The sequence below is a fragment of the Uranotaenia lowii genome, chromosome 3 (assembly GCF_029784155.1).
Source record: "Uranotaenia lowii strain MFRU-FL chromosome 3, ASM2978415v1, whole genome shotgun sequence".
NCBI classification, from domain to species: domain Eukaryota; kingdom Metazoa; phylum Arthropoda; class Insecta; order Diptera; family Culicidae; genus Uranotaenia; species Uranotaenia lowii.
Window position 1 is genome coordinate 207,430,038 of NC_073693.1, and position 24,374 is coordinate 207,454,411.

The following is a 24,374-nucleotide window of genomic DNA, read 5'->3' on the forward strand; positions in this document are numbered from 1 at the left end:
CCCGCAGCCATAAGAGCCCAGAAACAAGCGAGGTATGCTACTCTACACTCAAAATTTGGCATTCTTATGCCGATCTAGTTTGTTTGAAAACTGTAATCCAAGTGTCAAGGCAGTTACCCGACAACATTCTAAGGGGTCCTACATCGGCAACTATACTGCAGTGGACGTTGCAAAACACAGACGGACCAAAAGTAGAAACAAACAGTCCAACTGTCAACTGGTCTCGCATATGGCGAAGTATAGCTTCTCGCCAACTCTCTCCGTTGCACAAACAACAGCTGTTCATCTTTATAAACGAGAAAACAGCTCAAAAACAGCTTTCCTACCGAATGCAGAGAGTAAACGACGACATGTGCGACTTCTGTAGAGCTGCGACAGAAACAATTCAGCATAAATTTTCTGAGTGTCCGCGTGTCGATGCTGGATGGAGAAAACTGAAACAAAAAATAACGAGAATCACAGGGCAGCGACGTCTTTCATTCAACGATATCTTGCAACCAGTGCTGCCAAGACTGAGACTCAGTAGTAGAATACGAGTTATGGAGTTAGTGGCGAAATATTTGGACTTTGTTAGCAAAAGTAACAGTACAATAGATGTAAATGAATTGGAATTTTACCTAGATCTACCAACAAACTAACGTAAAAATAATGTAAATACCACTTAGTCAAATAAACAAATTATACAAAAAAAAAATTCTTATTAAAAGTTGGATGATTTAGTTAGGTTATTTGATAGTAACAAATTTGACTCAGAACTAATGTCAAAATCTCAAAAACTAGTCCTGAATTCAAAATACAACTATATTTAAAAAAAAATCACTTGTTGATAGAAATTCAGTTCTGAATATAAATATTTCGATTCATTATTAGAAATTAGAAATGAAAAATTGCATTGTAATCCTGATTCAAATTTGAATTTGCAATTCATACAAAATGTTATTCATGATTTTCGAAACTCATATGTATTTTCAATATTTGGATTTATTTTCGAATTTGAAAAAAATATTATAAGAAACCGTCCTGAATGTTTGTTTCTTATTCATTTTCGAAGTTTTTAAACTTATTTTTTTAGCAGCGATCAAACAAAACTAAGCTTCGGTCTTGCAATTGAATTTTAAACTCAGAATTATAATATTTTAATTCAGTTTCACAAGTCAGATTAAAAATAAATAAATGAAATAATGAGTTCAGATTAAAACCAAAAACATCAAAATTAGAGCTTTCCAGAATTATTTTTGCACGTAGCCAGGCCGGGAAACTTCGGGGACATTTTTTAATAATATGCGGGAAAATCTGAGCTAATTCCAAGCAATAATCCAATATAAATTATGGAAGTGTTTTTTTTTTAACAAATAATGTCGATACACATTAGCAGCGTTCAATTCGTTTAATGCATCCGTAAAAAAATTTGAATATTTTGGTAAAATAAAAAAAAATGAAAAAAGCTATTTTTGACGTCTAAACCAAAACTGATTTCGATATTTTTGATTAATTCACCAAACAATGTGAATAAAATCGACTAAAATCCGAGCAGTTTTCTCTAATATCGGGACATTCGGGATGGACCGGACTTGTCTTGCAAATTTCATTGAAAAAGCGGGCAAGCCTTGATAAATCCAGACAATTTGAAATGCTTAACCATAGTTGAGTCGATTTTGGAAACAAATTTAATTTCTCAGTTAATTTTTTAATTGTAAACTGGAATTTGGATTAAGAAACAATAACGAAATTTGAAAATAGATCCAAAATTTAAAATAGCATTCAGGTTCAAAATTTACATAACGAGTTCATATTCAAAATTTAAATTCCGATTGCCTGGTAAATGAGTTATGCAATCAAGATAAAATTAACAGGATGACTTTTTCGTTGAGGAACTCAAATCGCAAGATGAGATAGCAGATTTATAATTTTGATTGATAATTAAATTTAAAAATTTTAAAATTTCAAATTTTGAACCCAAGTCAGTTTTGTATACACAACTCTGCTGAGAATCACAAAGCTTAAGAATAATTGAAATTTATTTGGCAATTGTCGTTTAATAATTACTTGATTTTTATTTTAAAAATAATCATTCACAGGTTTCAATATATGGACTTGATTTTTTAAATCTGCAGGTAATTGCATATTTCCTCGATATATTGCTGAACTTTATAAATATGGCAGCTTTTTTTTAAGAGTCAAATTCTAAACTAAAATCTTAGACTTAAATCCAATTTGCAAGAATCAAGTTTGGACCGCAAAAGTTTCAGCTCTCACTTAGGCTGGAACAAATTTCAAATCCTTCTTTTGTCACTCGGAGTTGGAACATTGCGAGGGGGGGAGACAATAAAAAATAATGCGAAAAACAAATAAATTGGAATAAATTGCACGGAAGCTTGTATGCAAAAAAATTGCATACTATATCGTTGCTCAAAACTTGTAAATCAAGTAGTTTTTTTACCGAATAATTCAATCAAAGCAAAAAAAAAAAACAAAATGTTAAATAACATCCATCTTCTTAAATTTGTTTTTGGTTTTTTAATCTTTCAGATATTGGAATTTTTAATCGAAATTTACATAAATTACTTCAAACTTTATTTATTTCCCCCTTCGGGTTTTTTGAAATTTCGAAAGGGGGGGGGGAGGGGGGTGACAAAAGAAGAAATTGATATTTGTTCCAGCTTTATTCTTTTTTGAAAATGAATTTATTCCCATAGATGGTCTGAATGTTTGAATTTATTTATTTATTTTTTTTCTGTTTTTATTTGGTTTATTTAGCAATTTCATAATAGCATGGAATCATTTTTTTTTTATAAAATTGAGGGCGTTCTAAAAAAAACTTTCTTTTGCTCAAATCAAAATCCTTAATCAGTCAGACTCTTGAGCAAATTCAAGGCCTTTAACCATCGATGAAAGTTACTTCCTTGTTAAGTTACTAAGTTATTAAGTTATTGCTTTATTATACGAATTTAGCCTTCCATTTTAAAGATTCTAGGACGTATTTTTCAAGTAACTATATAATCCGAAAAACTTTTAATGTAAAAGAATTCAAAAATAAATAATTAAATGAGTACAAAAAATTTTTTTTTTTAATTCATGCATTGTGTGATCAACAATTTCATAGAAAAAATGAGTAATTTGGGAGTCAGCAAATAAAAAGAATGGCGTTTTGTTTTGATATTTGGGTTATCTCTAAAGTTAACAGCATTCAAAATTTAAGCCTAAAACGCGTGGTCTTGTGGGCATTCTGCCCTAATTTTGATATGATTGATTTAAGTTAAAATTTGTATGAAGTTAGTAAAATACAACAAAATATTTAAAGTCTTACAAAAAGGCATGCGAGTGGAAAAACGATAAGCTATAGGTTCATCAGATTTCCCAGGCCAGTTTACCATAAAACCTTTAATGTTAACCATGACAAATAAAAGCTTCCACGCTGATTACATTAATCATTCTGTTTCTAAGAACAAAAGTCGTTTTGGTGAACTTTTCATCTAATAAATGATGAAAAAGCTTGTTTGCTTCAATATAAATGAAGAAAAACATCATTCGTATGTGTGTTTTTGAGAAAAAATTACATGGGCCATCTTACCCCACGGGGCGTCTTGAACAGTTTTCCCCTATCTTTGGTCTTTCAACAAGACCAGAAGTCCCCCAATGCATTTTTCTAAGCTTTTTATATGAGGGTTTTGGAGCCCGAGGAGTATAAGTGTATAAAATTGAATATATTGAATATAAAGTTTTGGAAAGGCTGGTTCATTGAAAAAGTTCGGAATTTGTCGGGTTTTTTTCTCATTCCATTCTCAAATAATACTAAAACAAATTTTGTTGTACATTTTTTTTTAATTATGCGTTCAAAACGAATTCCAAGTTACATGAAATAAATCGTATTTAATTTTCGGCATTTCGGCGAGATGTGAAATTCAAGGTAGAATATTTAGAAAGAACATGAAAGTATGATAGGTGGAAAGATCAAAGCTAGAGCGCTTTGGGTAGAAGAAATTGAATAGTTGGTGAAAATGTGAGCAGGGCTTTTGTTTTGTGAACCGCTTTTGAACTACTTGCGAGATTCTTTGCCGCTCGCCGTTTCAATGTTGATAGGAAGCGATGAAGAAACCCATCGCATTCCTACCCACATTGAAACACGGACGGGTCGAACACATGAGATTGTGTCCGACCGGGCTTTGATCTTTCCACCTATAATACTTTCATTTTCTTTCTAAATATTCTACCTTGAATTTTCACAACTCGCCGAAATGCCAAAAATTAAATAAGAATATATCCCAGCGGTGATTAAAATAAGATAACATAAAATAAATCGAGAAAGGTTTTTGGGAAGCCTAAAACACGGTTTGAAATTTGCTGATAAATTTTTATGAACAATTTTTTTTTTAATTTTTCTCTTGATGATTTAATTCCGAGATTTGATCAAATTAGCCCGGCTTTTCCCGGATTTTTGAACGACAATTTTGGAATCAAATATTCGAATTTTGCCAGGTTTTTAGATAACATAGCCCTGGATTTGTCCGGCCCGGATATGTGGAAATATTCTGAAAACCTAAGCATAGAAGCTTATTTCGAGAAATCACGCTTTGAAGTGGTGGTGTTAAGTCATTTTCCATATATTCTGAGGAAATTTGTAGCTTTCTATCTGAAATCTGAAAAATCACTAGTTTGAACTATAAAAAATCGTCATTACAACCCACATTATTTTCTCAAAATCGATCAATTTGGCAGTTTGGTTCAGAGGACCTCAAATAGTTATACCTACCCAGGGAAGATCATCGAAAAAAGCGTGTTTCAGATTTTGTTGATTTTTTTTATTTCTTTTAAAGATATTTATATCGCTTCAAAAAAAATTTGAAAATTCATTAAACAATATAAAATTAATTCTGTCAGTGGGAGACGTTTCTCAGTTATTGATATTCAAGATTTTAACTTATTCAAGATCTAAATACGTTTAGACTTTTGGTTTATAAAATAACAGATGTACATATTCTTTTTAGTTGAGCACTTCATATATTTTACTGTAAAATTCTCACACTTTACAAGCTATCTTCAAGCAATTTGATTCTGTATTTAAAAATTGCCAAAAATACTATCCAAAAGTTTTAACTATCATAAGCAGTGTATTCGAAAAAAAAACAACACTTGGTATTGTGAATTTATAAATTTCATAAAATTATGTTATGTAATGTAAACATGTAAAAAATTGTCTAGATGACTAATAAACAAGCCTGATTTAACTTCTACAATTAAAAAAGCTGTCCACCGGAAAAATAAACAAAATACGGTGGTCAAACCTTGCGCAAAATATTTAGATCGCTGGCAGTGGGAAATTTTGAAAAAAAAAGTTTCTTTGAAAACTCCTTAGCGGGCCCCTGGAAGATTTCCAGCCAAAAACTTTTTATTGACAAGTCTCGCCTGGATGTTCCAGAGTTTAACAAAAAGAAACAATTCAAAAATAGGAGGCTGATGGTCTGTTGAAGCTGCAATTCATTCGATGTTTCATAACGATTGACACGATGAATGGCTAAATATACAAAAATACAGCCCATTTGCGCTGGAAAACCTTTCATAAGGTCTCACAAAGTTAAAAATTTATTTCGGTTGGATCTGGAATTTTGCCATTACGCAGAAACTGTGGTAGAGTGATAAAAAGTAAAATATGTTAATTTTGTGCCGAAGGAGGATAAACGGCTACGTTTGTCATAACTTCTACCAAATTCAATTGAATGTCGAGCTTCAGGAAACAGAAAACGTTATCAAAAATAGCATTGATTTAAAAAAAATGTTTCATTAGAAATGCTACCCCTTGCTTAGAAAAATTAGGTGCGATAAAATTGTTATTATTTAAATATACTTCCTTTTAAATTTAATTTCAACATTTAAAGCGAAGGTTGAAGGAGCCACCCTTAAGGAAAAAATAGGAGGGATCTACAGTACAACAACACTAAGACACTAAACAATAAACACTAAGACATTATTTTTGTTAATTATATGTTTGTTACATTTATTGAATATGAGGTAAATCTTTCATTAAAATGGGAAGCGTCTATCAATACAATATATCATCCAATTTGGTTAAAACTTGTTTGTCAATTCAAAAGTTCGTCTCATTAAGTCAAAACGCTTACGTTTATAAATCTTTTACAATAATCTTTCGAGGATTGTTAGAATTTTAGCACTTAAATTATTGATTTTGTATGAGAGCCCCCTCTTTTTTGATTCGAAGAGGTTAGAAAGTAGTATAAAAACCATTTCCGGTCTTGAAAACGGTTACACACCAAATTTAACGTTGATCGGTTCAGTAGTTTCCGAAAATTGTCCGAATTGTGTTAAATTTCTGGTAATTTTGTATGGGAGCCCCTGTTTTAAGGATTCGGAGGGGTTTGAAAGTGCTATCGAGATTATTCCCGGTCTTGAAAATAACACATAAAATTTCACGTTGATCGGTTCAGTAGTTTCCAAAAATTGTTTGAAATTTGTCAAATTTCTGTTAATTTTGTATGGGGGCCCCCTCTTTTTGGATTTGGAGAGGTTTGAAAGTAAAATAAAAACTATTCTCGGTCTTGAAAACGGATACACACACCAAATTTCACGTAGATCAGTTCAGTAGGTTCCGAAAATTGTCCAAATTTCTGTAATTTTGTATGCCCAGCAAACATGAAATCGCATTAAAATGATAACTCAAGTCATTAAAAACGTTACTGCGAATCGTAATTCCATCTAACGCAAGTAATTGGTCGTAACAATCGTTACTCGAAGCCGGTTTAAATGGTTTAAGTCGGATATGATAAAAAGTCCGCCATGTTTGCAGATTTTGAAGACGATTTCGTTCCTTTGCTTTCTCCCGCGTGGGTCAAGTGAGAGAACGGCTTTGTTGTTCTCTTTGAGACCAGCCGTGCAACCAGATTGTTAAAAATCAGATGGTGTATTTGCAAGAATTGCCCAATGACAGAGGCAGCAAATATTGTCGCTGGATACGGTTCGCATGCGTTGGGAGATGAAAAACTGGTGCTCTCTTGCATTCTTTCAGTATGTAGGAATATGGTGTCCTATATCGTCCAAATCGTATAAGCTTATCGCTTTAGCCAGAAGTTGAAAATATGTATGTATATTGCCTCCACTTTGGTAGGTAAATGCTGTTTTTCGAGTTTCATACGATCATTCCATAATGTTTATGAGACGTATAACAAAGTTGTAGAGAAATATACCTACAAAAATGTTTGCTGGGTGGGAGCTAAATTGACCATAAGTATAATTAGCGCTTTTAAAAAAACTGTTCTTATTCATCCGTTTTTCTCAATTCAAAGCAAATAGGTATTCGTACCACACTACAATTTTTCTTAATTTTTCAAACGTGATATATTTTTATGGAAACATGGGAATCCAAAAAAAACAACTGTTGCGGGGCTTAGAAATTTTATTTTTTATTCTTTACATCTTGAACCAAAAGAGTTCGTTTTTACTAGTGCAAGATTCATCTTGTCACAAGTTGTTTCGTAAAATTATCGATTTTTCTGAGATTCCCTTCATATGTTTTTTCTCTTTCTTGCTCGAAAAACCGAATCGAATATTTTGGGTTGGGTTGAAGTATCGTTACCGTTAAATTTCTTTTTCGATAATTTATTGATATTTACGGCTATGAGCTTGATCTCTGCCATTAAATTTTTCCATTTTCTTTGACAATTTGATCATTTGCAGATTCTTAAATGTACAGAGAGTTAATCATAACATTTCATAAAATAAAATAATTTTTTTGCTAAAATCCGCATGTTTTAAATTGTACACCAGGATTATTTATAAATTCGTTCACTGTATTTTCTAAATAAAACAAAATCATCTGCAATGTAAAACTTTTAATTTTCAAAGTTTGTAGTTTTTGATGAATTATCGCTCTCCTTTGTTATAGATATTTCTAAAACTTAACCTAATGCATTATTTCATTTTCATGATCTAAAAATTTAGATTTTAAAATTCTCACTGATAACTGAGAATGAAATACATACCTATCAAAATGGAGGCTTTTTAGAAAATTTAAAGATCATTCTTTTAAAACAAATAGCTAAGTCTTATTAACGAGGTCAAATTCCCTCTAAAGCACAATTGTAGAATCTGACTGATCATAGATATGTTTACCAAATTTTTCATTGAAGTAAAGAATAAAGCTTGATTTGGCATTTTTTAAGAATATCAGGGAAAATAGTGAGGAAATTATGAAAGATTTTTGTATAGAGCTACATAATTTTCTGTATTTCAAAAATTGTTAAAATATATTTAATGTTTGTTTAAAATTCTATGTTTCATAAAATTAAAATACTAATGCATTTCACAAAATTGCTTTCGATTATATCAAACCTCTCGAGTTTGTTGTTCACAAGCCTTACTGTTAGAGTTAGGAAAGATTGTAAATTGTTTTATTCTAAATGAGGCATATGTTAGTTACACGTCAATGAACTAAAAAAAACAGCGAATTTAATTACTCATGAAAAAATCAAGCACCTATTTATTATAAAAACAAATATCATTGCATTATTTCTTATTAGTTATCACAATAGTGCCAGTCACATTTTTTTTGGATTTTTCAAAAATAAGATCCTTATACTAAACACTAGAAGCATAGGAAAATAGGTTTCGAGAACAAGATCTTTACACATGTCAAAAGTGTTTCCTGATCATATCCCTTTTCCCCACATCCGCACCAAAATTGTTTTGCTAGGATGCAGAGGTGACCTCGGTCCTAAAGCATAAGTTTGATTTCTTTCATCCTTTTCACTTATTTTCCTCTCTATCTATTGACTACTAGGACGTGGCCGGCGCCGTTATTGATGTATAAAGAGAGAGCATCAGTTTTGTTCATTGAGAATATGTTGTCAATCCCAGACACGATTCTTTTGACCTCTGGACAAAAATGATGGCCTCGGTCAATCACGGAGTAGCAACCATTGGCGATGTGGAATTCGTTCTACTTAGCCACGCCTGCGGTTATGGAATCCGAAATGTTTAAGTATTAATGATGACGTAATAAAGTCTAACACAAAAGTATCAAATCAGTTTCAGTTATAGTTTAAAATGGCATTTCGGGTTCAATGACTTAAGGTGGATGTGAGTAGTCAATCAAGCTAAGCTAAGCTAAGCTAATTATCGCTCTCCTTTGTTATAAACAACAAAATAAAATAAATAAATCTTAGAAGAAAAAAATTACTGTGGAATGAGTAGCTGTACATTTACAGAATATTTTTATCGTTTCATTTCTTTCAATGCTGTTATCAAAACCTTGGAGCCTGGAAGTATTCATTTAAGTTAAGTTTGCCCGTAGCCATCATGCATAATTTGATCGATTCTAGAGTATAACTCAAAGAGACTCAAATTTAAATGTATGAGAAGTTGTCACCATAATTTCTTAAAAAAAAATCTAAAATCACTTTCTACAATCTACAAAATCATTGTCTACATACATAAATGGAATGAATCGAAATTAACCTACACGTTATTTAAACAAAACGAAAATAATGCATTTTTAAACGTTCCACATTTTTTTTATGTATTAACTATGAGTTTCAGATTTGTTCAGTGCAGAGGGAATTCCACTTCCCTTATAATTTATTTGTTTTAGTTCTTGTAAACATGATTTTTCGGAAAGATTTTTTTTTCGAATAAATGTACAGTTTCACAGTTTGTAAAGTGGTATGTAACGTAAAGTCCACCTTACTGAGCGCGTTTTGATTTACGCAAGGAAGTCCAATAAGTTAAGTGTTCCGAAATCCAAAACTTCAATGAAATTTTGACGTCCTTTGATGAAAAAGGATCTGAAAAATATCTAAAGTTATGATTAACTTTAAGATAATCGCTTCCAATAGCATGAATGAAAAATTGCTCGAAATGAATTCAAACTAAAATTTCTTCTGTGCTTACTAATACGTATCTTTAAAAATGTTTCTTCGAAGATTTAACTTATTTCTATTATTTCATTTTGAATCCAAAATTCTTTAAATTTTGTTCACTTTCCGTTCTGTTTCTCAACTATTTACACTTTTTGTTCAATTTTCATTTTTTTACAACACAATTCAAAATTTCTAAATTTTTGTCGACTAGCTTTTCGTTCTTATCCAAATCAATGTACACATTTGCTCATTTTTTATGTTTTTGTTTTTCATTACAGATCAAAATTCCTTAAATTTGGTTGACTCGCTTTTTCTTCATATTCTCAACAATATCCATTTTTTGCCAATTTCAATTTTTTTCCAACACAATTTACAATTCCTAAAATTTTGTTGACTCGCTTTTCGTTCTAATCCTCAACAATTTACACTTTTCGCCCATTTTCTATTTTTTTTCTCCAACACAATCGGTATCAGTGATGTCATCGAACTTTTTCCTTGTATTTACTAACAGCAACAATATGAATAGTCAGCAATTTTGTCAGTAATGTATAATGACACATTATCATTCCGCTAGATTCGGTCAAGTTCACGGTTCAAATATTCATTCAATGAATGAGCTTATACATGCTATGAAATGTTTCGCCTCACTTTTCAGTTTTTGATAATTACAATGCCGATTTGTGAAAAGATAAATCCGTTTTTCTGAGCATAATAGCTTGTCAAACCTCGTACGCAAGTAGAATATTTTTATCACTTACATCTATATTGCTTTCAAACTTTACTGCCTATTAATATTGTTTGTCTGGTTCGGACTGTTCTCTCAAGAGAAATATGCCAATAGTGATATGTCAATAATGATATGCTTTAACTTCCTAAAACAAGTTTTATCTATGTTTCAATGCATGTGGTAGAAAAGCTTAAAATGCTTCTATAAGACATCATATTTAGCAAAACTAGAAACTTAACAGCCAACATAAATATAACACATTTTATTTCTGCTTCCAGGAGGTAACACTCGTAACGGTCTTCTTTATTGTTTTGCATCCCTCCTTTGGTTTCCAGCTCTTTTGAACTAATAACCCTCACACCCGGAGAAGTATCAAGTTATTTTAACATTTAATTTTGCACCGGCTTTGTAGATTTAGAATAGTCGAATCATTTCGCTTTTTCCATTTCTTGTCACGCATTTTAGTGTAGAAATATCTTATAGCAAATGCACTCATAAATTAAATTAAATAATAATTTTTTTTTACAAAGGAGTTAGCGCATAAAACAGAATAAATTAAACAGCTTTATCCTCAGTATTTGTAATAAATGTTTGAAAATGTCTACATTATTTAACTTGACTTAAGATAAATACTAAGCAAATTTAGGAATCAGGACGATATATCAGAAAGATAAGTTACACCTATATTTTTTCCCAAATTTCCTTTATTTTTCTTGGATATATTTTGTACATCTTTATTAGAAGTGGTCTAACATCACATCCTTGGGGAATGCTGACTTTGGGAATAGGGTTTAAATTTTTTTACAACCAATTTCATCAAATCTGCAATTTGTATTTGTGTTTAAGACATTGGTTTAGGGGGAAAAATTTCGTCGGTTGCCTTCTGCAACTAAACCCTATTGGAATAGGATCGAAAAAAATTAGATGAATTGCACAGTATTTATTTAAATTCAACTACATATTCTAATAATTGTTTGTTTGTTCCCCCCTCGCTTTTCCAGGTGGCTGCTGCGGCTCGACAAAGAAGCGCACAATCGTGGGCGGATGGGCGTGGGCCTGGTGGCTCGTGACCGATGTTCAGAGACTGTCCCTGGAGGTGATGACCCTGAATCCGATGTGCGAAATGGTCGAAACTGCCCAGGGAGTTCCCCTGACGGTGACAGGTGTAGCACAGTGTAAAATCATGAAGGTATTGTCATCCCTCGGACGATTTGCGCTATCGTTTTCGTGTACCATATACTCTATAGTAGTTCTATTCTGTAGTGCTACTGCGGATGAGAATGCCCATTTACCCTCATTTATAGTGTGCATCCACATCTTTTTTTATTTTTATTTTTTTTATTTTAGGGCGATATCTATAAGTCGAAGATTTCTCCGGCCACGTATAGTTTGGTGATGAATTTGTTTTAATTGATTGACGAATTGTAGTTTTTTTTTTAAATTCATTATTATTCTTCGTTTTGCATAAGGCTCATTATGCTAATTTTTCATTCATATTTTAAAAATAATATTTCTATTACTATTCATTGAAGTAGATTTAGATTGTAAGAACCGTTCACGAAATAAAAGAAATTATGACAACACGTATGAATGTCAAAACAAAAAACAAAAATATTTCCTGAACGAGATTCGTACTATAATTCTGCATGATGAATAAAATTTTACATGAACTACTCATTATCATTTCTTTGTTATAGATTGAGAGTAAAAAAGTAAGTTGAATGCTATTTTTACGTTATTATGTATGGTAGAACTGTGTTTCCAGCAATCCAGCTTATGTGCCTCACACACTGGCCTCAAATACTACTTAGATGTGTCGCTTTCGATGTCTGAAGCACCTGCTCAAGATAATCTGAAATGTTAATTTTATCATTTTTTTTTCTATGCATTTTAAATTGTCAATAGATATTACCAAAAGATAACTTGTTAATGATTTTAAATAGATAGACGTAAGTTAGTTGAGAGTTTCAAACCATGGAACAAGAATAAGCAATTACAAATCAAAGTTCAAAGTTCAGAATCGGATGCAAAAACCAGAAAATCAAAACATTAGAGAATCAGAAAATTAGAAAAGTATGAATCGATAAAATCAAAAACAAAAAATCAAAAAAAAAATTGAAAAAAATTGAAAGCCAGGAATTAAACTAAGAAAATTCAATTTCCACACCTCCAGATAATCAAACAAAAAATTTAAAAATAGCTTCAGAAAATTAAGAAAACCCACATAATCAGAAAATCACAAAATCAGAAACTCATAAATTCAAAGCAATTGAAAAAAGAAAATCAGAGAATCTGAGTTCAACACCATAAAAAATAAATAACAAAAAATAAAAAAAAATCAGAAAATTAAAATGATATTAAAAAACACACAAATCAAAAAATATCATAAGTTACAAAATTAAAGAAAAAAAAAATCAGATCCTCAGAAGACCAGAAAATTAGAAAATAAAAAGTAAACAGAAAATCATAGGATCAAAATATCAAAAAAATATTTAAAAAAATCAAAAAATATACAAATTACAAAAACAGAAAATCACAAAATAAGAAACTCTGAAAATCGGAAAATCTGTGAATCTGATAAAAAGGAAATAAGAAAATCAGAAAAACAGAAAATCAGGAAAACAGAAAAACAGAAAAACAGAAAAACAGAAAAACAGAAAAACAGAAAAACAGAAAAACAGAAAAACAGAAAAACAGAAAAACAGAAAAACAGAAAAACAGAAAAACAGAAAAACAGAAAAACCGAAAAACAGAAAAACAGAAAAACAGAAAAACAGAAAAACAGAAAAACAGAAAAACAGAAAAACAGAAAAACAGAAAAACAGAAAAACAGAAAAACAGAAAAACAGAAAAACAGAAAAACAGAAAAACAGAAAAACAGAAAAACAGAAAAACAGAAAAACAGAAAAACAGAAAAACAGAAAAACAGAAAAACAGAAAAACAGAAAAACAGAAAAACAGAAAAACAGAAAAACAGAAAAACAGAAAAACAGAAAAACAGAAAAACAGAAAAACAGAAAAACAGAAAAACAGAAAAACAGAAAAACAGAAAAACAGAAAAACAGAAAAACAGAAAAACAGAAAAACAGAAAAACAGAAAAACAGAAAAACAGAAAAACAGAAAAACAGAAAAACAGAAAAACAGAAAAACAGAAAAACAGAAAAACAGAAAAACAGAAAAACAGAAAAACAGAAAAACAGAAAAACAGAAAAACAGAAAAACAGAAAAACAGAAAAACAGAAAAACAGAAAAACAGAAAAACAGAAAAACAGAAAAACAGAAAAACAGAAAAACAGAAAAACAGAAAAACAGAAAAACAGAAAAACAGAAAAACAGAAAAACAGAAAAACAGAAAAACAGAAAAACAGAAAAACAGAAAAACAGAAAAACAGAAAAACAGAAAAACAGAAAAACAGAAAAACAGAAAAACAGAAAAACAGAAAAACAGAAAAACAGAAAAACAGAAAAACAGAAAAACAGAAAAACAGAAAAACAGAAAAACAGAAAAACAGAAAAACAGTAGAACAGAAAAACAGAAAAACAGAAAAACAGAAAAACAGAAAATAAGAATATCAGAAAATCAGAAAATTAGAAAATTAGAAAATTAGAAAATTAGAAAATTAGAAAATTAGAAAATTAGAAAATTAGAAAATAAGAAAATTAGAAAATTAGAAAATTAGAAAATTAGAAAATAAGATAATTAGAAAATTAGAAAATTAGAAAAGTAGAAAATTAGAACATTGGAAAATTGGAAAATTGGAAAATTAGAAATTGGAAAATTAGAAAATTAGAAAATTAGAAAATTAGAAAATTAGAAAATTAGAAAATGAGAAAATTAGAACATTAGAAAATTAGAAAATGAGAAAATTAGAAAATGAGAAAATTAGAAAATAAGAAAATTAGAGAATTAGGAAATTAGAAAATTAGAAAATTAGAAAATTAGAAAATTAGAAAATTAGAAAATTAGAAAATGAGAAAATTAGAAAATTAGAAAATTAGAAAATTAGAAAATTAGAAAATTAGATAATTAGATAATTAGAAAATTAGAAAATTAGAAAATTAGAAAATTAGAAAATTAGAAAATTAGAAAATTAGAAAATTAGAAAATTAGAAAATTAGAAAATTAGAAAATTAGAAAATTAGAAAACTAGAAAATCAGAAAATCAGAAAATTAGAAAATTAGAAAATTAGAAGATCAGAATATCAGAAAATCAGAAAATCAGAAAATCAGAAAATCAGAAAATCAGAAAATCAGAAAATCAGAAAATCAGAAAATCAGAAAATCAGAAAATCAGAAAATCAGAAAATCAGAAAATCAGAAAATCAGAAATCAGAAAATCAGAAAATCAGAAAATCAGAAAATCAGAAAATCAGCAAATCAGAAAATCAGAAAATCAGAAAATCAAAAAATTAAAAAATCATAAAATCAGAAAATCAGAAAATAAGAAAATCAGAACATCAGAAAATCAGAAAATCAGAAAATCAGAAAATCGGAAAATCAGAAAATCAGAAAATCAGAAAATTAAAGAATATCAGAAAATAATAAAATTACACATAAAACATAAAACATAAAACATAAAATCAGTTAATCAAAAATAAATAAAACAACAGAAATTCACAAATTAGAAAATCATAAAATCCAAAAACCTAAAGAAAATTTATAAAAATTAAAAATTATAAAATGTGGAACAAATTAGGAATTTCAATATCTACAAATAAGAAAATCTATTTACCTCAAAATCAGATTTTCGAATAATCAATAGAAAATAACAGGAAATAAGCAAATCAGAACTTTAGAAAACCTGGTTATAAGAAAATCAGATAATACAATAATCACAAAATCAGAAAATCGGGAAATCTGGAAAAAAGAAATATCAAAAAATCAGATATTTGAAATCCAAAAAAACAGGAAATTAATTAAGTTAGCAAATTAAATAAAAACCACAAACCAGAACCAAAACCAGAAAATCAAAAGATAAAAAAATTAAAAATATATATAGAATCAAAAATCCAAAAAAAAATCAGGAAAAAAATGAAAATTCTATATTTTAAATAGAAATGAAAAATTATACAATTCATTCAAAATATCAAAAAAAAAACTAAAATTAGAAAATCATACAATAGAAAAAATCACAAATTCACATAATCAAAAATTCAGAAATTCATGAAATCTGAGAATTTGAAAATCACAAAATCTTGAAATAATAAAATATGAAAATCAAGTTATCAAATAAAATATGAGGCTTAGAAAATTCAACAACTTAAAATCAAGGAATTGAAAAAATATACAGAATCAGGAAATGAAATAAAATTGAAAATTTAAAAACCACAAATCAGATAATCAATAAATCCAAAAATCAGAAATTCAAAAAATCGAAAAATCACAAAATCACAAAATTAAAAATAAAGAAAATCAGAAAATCAGATACCGAAAATCAGAAAAAGAATTCGGTAATTAAAAAAATCAGAAAATCAGATACCCACAGAATCACAAAATCACAGAATCAGAAAATAGAAGACAATAAATTTAAAAAAAAATCTAAATATCCTAAGAACCGAAAATCTGAAAGTCAGAATGCCGGAAAATAGATAATCAGAAAATTAGGAAATAATAAAAAATTAAGATATTGAAAAATCATAAAATAGCAGAAAAAAATAAACTCAAATTTCAAAGTAACAGAAAATAAACAAAAAATTGAAAAATTTCGAAATCCATAAGTTATATTTTCAAATGAACTTTCTCTAGATTTTAAGAACTTTACAACCTTTGAAAACTTATATAACATACATTTTTCCTAATTTCCTAATTTTGATGTGCTTAAGTGTGTTCTTTGTAAGTTTAGCAGAGAAAAGTGAATTGAATCGACTGAACTGATATTGATATTTTATTTGTAGTTGTTAGATTAAAGTTGAAATACACAATGTTGGAAGCATTAAGAAAGATGACCCTCAAGCTTTATTTGTAAACTAGTGATTAAATGATAACAGTTAAAAATGCCGCAGCGCTGCATCTTTTATAATTTTCCTAAATTCAATTTGTAAGTTTTATTATTATTTACATTCCGATATCTACTCCATAAAATAGCATTTAATTTACCATAAACTTTCTTCCCCATTGTTCGCTTTTTATTTGATATCTAAACCCCTCGTTTTTATTTTATTTTATTTGTAGAGCCACCGATAAATGGATTAATTTTTTTATTTTACAGTATAACTACATGAAAACGAAATGAAAAAACTCACCTCCCATCCCCACCCCACATTCCCCATATCCGTCTTTGTAGAGTTTCCGTTTCCGTTCCGTTTGAATATGATTTTTGAAGTTTTGATTTTAATTTTTTTAGTTTTTTCGGTGCTGTACGATTAGATTTGATTTGATTTAGTTTTGATTTTTCAGTATAGCTACCTTAGAATGAGATGAGTGATGATAGATCTTTGCAAATAGTGGCGTGTTAATTCGTATTGTTTCATTTAGTTTCGTTACGTTTCAAAATTTCCCGTTTCAGTTCCGCAAAGCAATGTGGTGTGTACGATTTGTTTGACTTTGATTTTCACATACTCAATAGATTTTTTGTTTCATTTTCTGTGAAAGCGGTTTGATTCTCCTTAGTTCTTTCAATATCAGACAGCATCCCGATTCGGTAAAACACTTTCAAAATCAATCAAAAACAATCAATCACTCGTTTAGCTGTTGTTTGCTGCATCTCTCTAGTGACGCCACCAGTTTTTTCATAATGAATCGATTCTCAGATTTCTTTAAAAATAAAATAAAACAACTACACATCCACTATTGATTGAAGAGTGAAGGAGTTGGTAGAGAGCATTAGTGATTGGAATTAGAGTGAGATCGAAAGTTCCATAGTTACCCAGAAAACAAAAACGGCAAACGGGTGGCTCCCGGACGGATAGCCGTATCTCATTCCCTGCGTTTTTTCATTTCTTTTTCTTGTAGATGATGAACGTCTATTATTTTCACCATCAGGCCGACGAGCTGCTCGGTACCGCCAGCGAACAATTCCTCGGAAAATCGGTCAAGGAGATCAAGATGACAATCCTGCAAACCCTGGAAGGACACTTACGGGCTATCCTAGGTGAGAGCCATATGAGTGGCAATAGATTTCCGCTCAATTTCCGCTAGATCAGTGATAAGTATCTACCTGAATCAACTATCTTAACATAGGGTTTACTGAGAATGGATCTTAACGATCTGATGCCAGAACGGTTTCAAAAGTACGCATCAATGGATAAATGGAACGAAAAACATACCCTGGCGTGCTAAACAGTTTAACACGATAAAGGTGTTTTACATTTCGTGTTGCACGGAATAAATGTTGCAAATCAGTGATGAGATTTGTTTTTTATCACTTAGATGGATCGTATTTAATGTTTTACTCAATTAATTTAAACATATGTCATGCAACATTAAACATGTTTAACTAATCTCATAAGACAGACGCAAAATGTTATGATTTCCTATTTATAAAGATAGAAAACATTAACATTCAAATAACTCAACCCTGTTTTAGTTACACTTAGGTCTGAACTCAGATGAAAAACATCACATTCTCCTCCAGTCAGGTTTGGGCCCGTTTCGAGGTATTGCATTGGCTCTATCTTGTTGGAAAATCAATTCTCGGGTTTACCGAAGTTGGTCCACACTACGGAAGAATCTTATTCTTGATAGTAAACTTGAATTTCACATTATCTGGAACATTATTAGCCTTCATCGTTAAAATATATCGATCCGTACGTGAATTGGACACCCGATCAATCGAAAAAAGTTTATTTTCCGAGAACATTATTCACTCCTACCAAATCCCGTTGATTCCTCTATAAGAGTCCCGTCGGTAAAGTACACTTTGTCAGTATCGACGTGTCTATATTTAGCATCGAAAATTCTTGATATCATAAGTGGACGATGCGAATCCGGGATTCCACGAATTTCTTGCTGCATAGACAAATCAACTAGACAGAAGAGTTGGCGTAGTCTAAAATGTAAACACGAGTTGGAGAGTACGAAGAAGGATTTACCTGCATAGAAATGAAGAGATGATTTATAGACATAAACTTGGTTTGAAGATTTTGCTCGAGTATCCATTCAAGATTTACAATTACCAATGGGTTCATGACCTCTCACCTGATGAGGAACCGGAGAGATAAAGGGTGATACGGTCAAAATTTGGTCAATATCAACTTGACGTATTTCTTCCAATTTTGCATTTAAAAAACCTGAACACCCCTCATTTTGAAGGTGTGTGTGTGTGTAGAATGTTGCTCCTATTTTGATTTTGGAATTCACTATTCAGTTATCAAAATGCCGTCCAAAGAAAAAGAGCAGCGTATCAAAATATTGCTCGCACATCGCGAAAATTCGAGCTACTCGCACGCAAAGCTGGCAAAATCGCTAGTTAAAAGTTGCCAAATCAACCGTTACAAATGTAATTAAAGTGTTTGGGGAACGTTTGTCAACAGCCAGGAAGTCTGGATCGGGGGGAAATCGAAAACCGGAAGCCGCTGAGACGACAGAGAGAGTTGCCGGTAGTTTCAAGCAAAACCCTAACCTCTCTCTCAAAGATGCCGCAAATAAGCTGGGTGTATCGTCTACAACCTTAAATCGAGCCAAAAAACGAGCCGGACTATAGACTTACAAGAAGGTAGTGACTCCAAATCGCGATGATAAACAAAATACGACGGCCAAAGTGCGATCCCGGAGGCTGTACACGACGATGCTGACGAAGTTTGACTGCGTTGTAATGGACGACGAAACCTATATCAAAGCCGACTACAAGCAGCTTCCAGGACAGGAATTTTATACGGCAAAAGGAAGGGGAAAGGTGGCAGATATTTTCAAGCACATGACACTGTCAAAGTTCGCGAAGAAATATCTGGTTTGGCAAGCCATCTGTACCTGTGGCTTGAAAAGCAGCATTTTCATAGCTTCCGGGACTGTGAACCAAGAAATTTACGTGAAAGAGTGTTTGAATAAACGTCTGCTGCCTTTCCTGAAGAAACACGGTTGTTCCGTACTGTTTTGGCCGGATATGGCATCTTACCATTACGGTAAAAAGGCTATGGAGTGGTACGCCGTCAACAACGTGCAGATGGTTTCCAAGGACAAGAACCCTCCCAACACGCCAGAGCTCCGCCCAATTGAGAAATACTGGGCTATTGTCAAGCGGAACCTAAAGAAGACCAAAAAACCTGCTAAGGACGAGCAGCAGTTCAAGGCAAACTGGCTTTCTGCGGCGAAGAAGGTGGACAAGGTGGCTGTACAAAATATGATGGCAGGGGCTAAGCGTAAGGCCCGGCAATTCGGATTTGGAAAAGCGGAAGCCTAACTGAATATTTTTCCAGAATTTTATACTAATTAAACTTGAGAAAGAAATTTAATTTGATTTTTTAAATAAACGATTTCACCGATTAACACGCGCTTTCCCTTGACCAAATTTTGACCGTATCACCCTTTAGTTCCGTTGTTGAATTTTCAATGCGAAATAAAATAAGAGAAACCTTTGTTAAGAACAAACAAGAATTCCAGCTGTAAGAAATTATTTTATGGGCATAAGCTTTACCTAAATGTTAACTTTGGCTATTCTAGAACTACAGGGTGTTTCTAATTTGGCATATGTACCTAAAGTTAACATACCGTTTGATTTTGACTATAATAATAATAATTTTTAGCCTTAGTGTATATTTTTTTTTAGCTTTAGTGTATTTCAAAGCTATATCTTATGTCGAAAATATATTTTTGAAAGATTTTACAGAGCGCTGTTTAAGAAACTGAATAGGTTCTGAAAATAGACATGAAGCTTCACAGCTTAGAGAAACCATGGCTATAATTGAATTCAAGGAAGCTTTTAATAAAAACCATGTTTCTATTCCAAAATAAAAATTTATCCATATTCATGACTCGATGGGCATGATCATTATACAAAAGTTCAAAGAAAATCGTTGTTCAAAAATTCAAACGAACTAATTTGAATCATTTTTTATTAGCTTATCATCTACTACAGTAGTTTTTCGATTTTATCACTGTTCGATTTTCCAATACTTGAACTAATACAACAGCAGCCCCCACGAATTCATTGAAAATATCCCGGGAGGAAGCACAACAATGTTCTGTGTTGTTTTCAAAAAGTCGGAAGTACGAAATGTCAACCATCTTTTAGAATTGATATTTGTATGTAGAATGATAATCTTACGTAAAATCATAATAGATCTGTTTCCATTGAAGTTAGCAGGTTAACATAAGATAGTAAATGTTCATATTTCTTTTTCATTCCACTCCCTTAAAAGGAAGACCGACATTTTAAAAACCATTATGAACGAGGCAAGAGTAAGCGAACGATTCTTTGAATCATAAATGTTTAAAATGTCGCCCTTAGGAATTTTCTAGCAATCGTATGCGTAAACTCGGAAAGCAGAACAAGACAAACTTTTTCTCCAGCCAGCCTGATAGAAAGAGATTGCCTCTCACTCGTTCGTTTTTGAACTATAGGCAATGAAAGCGAACAGCAAATTCAAAAGCTGGGTGAAATAAGGGCTGCATCCCACTCGCACTCATGCAAAATCATTACCCGAACTAGGCAGCGCTTCCTTCGCATATTCCATTCCTACAGAGAACAAGCGTCATCACCTCCTGCTGATGCACAGTGATGTATGATAAAAAACAAACTTGGTCAAAATATTATTTTTGATTTCACATGAAATTGAAAACAATAAAAATTCAAGCTCGTTACAAAATAGTATTTCAACATTGCAGTCCAATTATTTTTTTTAAATAAATATAATATTTAGAGTGTCATAATATGAACTTTATAACAATTCCTTTCAAAGCGACACATATGCAGCAAATGTTTATCTTCATTACAAATCAAATGAAATCAAAATACGTTAAACCTTATTTCCAAATGTTGAATTTTTGGGTATGGATATAGTAACAACATTGAGATTCAAGATTTCAATTCGGATCCGGAACCGATAAATTAATTTATTGAGAGGTAAATTTTATTGAGAAGAAAAGTTCTCAAAATTAACCATAAAAGAGCAGCTCAAATTGTAGCATTATAATTCCAACTAAGATGCCAAATACGCTTGAGTCGGCTTGAGAGATAAATAAATTGAATATAGTCCAAAATACATTCATGATATTTTTTAGTTATTTCAATCATTGATTTAACTTTCGACCAGCTTTTAAATTTGCAGACCATTGTGCACCGTCGGTCGACGAACGGCCGCCGGCTGCCGACCAGGGGTGCCAGCTGGTTTTGACAAAAATCAGGACACCACCATGAAAAAAATCAGGATTTTTCAGGACACCATTAAATTGACGAAAATAACATGCAGCTCTGCTTAGATTGCATAACTAAAGGCGAAATACAGGTGCTGAAGACGCCTCAAATTATGCAACTAAAGCGAGAAGTCAATATTGAAAAACACTATTTAGATATCATTTGAACCAAAGATTATCATCGGTAAAACTATAGTTAAACTATTTTATTAAAGATTTGTTTCATTTTCACACCATTCCACGAAAAATTTACTCAAAGTTTAGATATTTTTAAAAAATCAGGACAAATCAGGACGTTTTAGTGGTCATTTTTCAAAAATCAGGACAACCCAAGCGTTTTTGAAAAATCAGGACGGCCTCTCGAAAATCAGGACAAATCCTGAAAAATCAGGACACCTGACACCCCTGCTGCCGACTGTCTGCTGATGTCGTTTTCACACATACATGCATACTTTTATTTGTGGAATTGCATGCCAAGATTAGGCGAAAAAAATGTTTATATTTTATTCAATTCTAGATAGAAAATGTACGTTGTTTGGAGTAAGTTATAATTTTATATTTTTTGCCATGTTTTGCTGTAACCAACGGTAATTTTTAGTGATTTTTCCATAATGAAGTGTCATTTCCCTTGGCGGGAAGTTTTTAAGTAAATTCTACTTTCACAAAGGTGTTCTTGGAACCTGTATCTTAAAGCTGAAAACATTGTTTGCGGTAGCTATTCAATTAAACGAATGATCAAAAAAGCTAAACAATGGTTACTTTTAAACAATTTATTTGAAAAAAAATTAAATTAAATTAACTTTAGCTCTATGGAGTTTGCAAATAATATCATCATCATTGATTAATTGATAAATTCTAGTTTTATATTGTACTTACATTTTTGAAATTTTAACGTTCACCCTTCTTTCAAGGTGCTATCTAGTAAAATATTCGCAAGTTTATGTGATAAACACTGGATTTTAAAATCTTAATTTTTATTAAATATAGCCCTAAATTATCATCAGACGTGGCCGGCGCCGTTATTGATGTTCAAAGAGAGAGCATCTGTTTTGTGCATTGAGGATGAGATGCTAATCCCAAGCACCATTCTTTTGACCTTTGAACAAAACTGATGGCCTCGGTCAATCACGGAGTAGCAACCATTGGCAATGTGGAATTCTTTCTACTGAGCCACGCCTGCGACAATGGAGTTCGAAATGCTTTAAAAGTAATGTGGAAGCAATAATGGAATCACTTATTGATAAATAAACAAACCTTACTATTGTAGGTGGAGATCCATGATGAAGCATTTCGGGTTCCATAGTTCAAGGTGGATGTGAGTAGTCAATCCAGCTAAGCTAAGCTAAGCTAATATAGCCCTAAATTATCATCAGAAAAAGTGAGCCGGACTTACAAAATTAGACAACTTAAATAGTTCTCGAATAGAAAAAAAAACACAGAAGAAAAATTTGAGTACCGGCAAAGTCCTGACATGGTCCTTAATTACGAAAAAAGAAACATTTTCATTGAAAAAAGTTCAAAAAATCTTATTGCTGGTTTAAATCAGATTACATATTATTCTTTGCATCATATTCTTTCTTTTATAACCAAACAAAAATTTAAACGAATGATGAATATGTTTAAAACGCTGTATTTTTATTGTTTTACCCATTGCACACCGTGTGTGCAATGCGGCTCCTGGAAATAATTTTATTACGAGGAGCGGACTGCACACACGGTGTGCAATGGACTTTTTTTTTTGGAATTTACGATTAAAAATTGGAAATTTCAATGTATTCATGTTTTTCAGATAAAAATTGATCGAATCAAAGAATAAAAATTTTTCGCTTCTGGGGGACGCGTTCGAAAAAAGTCGCCGTCTCGAATGGGTTAAAAATTCTGCAAAAAATCATGGAAGAGTTTTGAACCAAAACGAAGCTTTTTAGACCCCAGGGTTTGAGAAATTCAAAAAAGACCCCAAATCGACTCAGTCTACTGTACAAGTCAACTAACTAACGTATTTCCGATATATTGATGCAATAGAAACAATGATTGTGCACAGTTTCCTTTAAAATTCATCGTTATCAAATCGAAAGCTGAAAAAACCGTATTGTTTCTACCAAAAATTACTATGCTTGAGAGGTAAAAATGTATGAAAACACTGTCAAAATTGTCCACAAAGGTTAAATTGAGTGTTGGTGTGAAGCAGATGATCGGTAACTGCGGTAGAGGGTCCTCAGGGAAGTCAAGGCTCAAATGATTCATTTCAAATTATGAATAAGTGAAAAACTAAGTGTAGATCGCTGAAATGCTTAGCCAATTTGTCTCCAAGAGGCGGAAGGTGTTTCTTCAGTCAATTAATCTGAGCCTCAACAAACAAATTTTGCTAGTTTCAGAGCTCGAAGCAGGCAATGCGACAGATGAGTTGTGATGGATAACAAAACTTGTGAAAAAAGCTAATTTAACCCTCATCCGCATTAGGGTGTCATTTTGACACCATTGCAAGTTTGA

At 31.4% G+C, this 24,374-nt stretch overlaps 1 protein-coding gene across 1 annotated transcript in view; it reads left to right on the forward strand.

The window, feature by feature from the left end:
• Positions 1 to 11,579: 11,579 nt before the first annotated feature.
• Positions 11,580 to 24,374, forward strand: part of LOC129751353 (flotillin-2) — a 39,015-nt gene continuing 26,220 nt past the window's right edge. The window contains exons 1-2 of the mRNA XM_055746798.1: positions 11,580 to 11,782; positions 17,547 to 17,685. Coding sequence (XP_055602773.1) covers positions 11,693 to 11,782; positions 17,547 to 17,685 — 229 coding nt within the window. The 5' untranslated portion in view covers positions 11,580 to 11,692. The remainder of the gene's footprint in view (positions 11,783 to 17,546; positions 17,686 to 24,374) is intronic.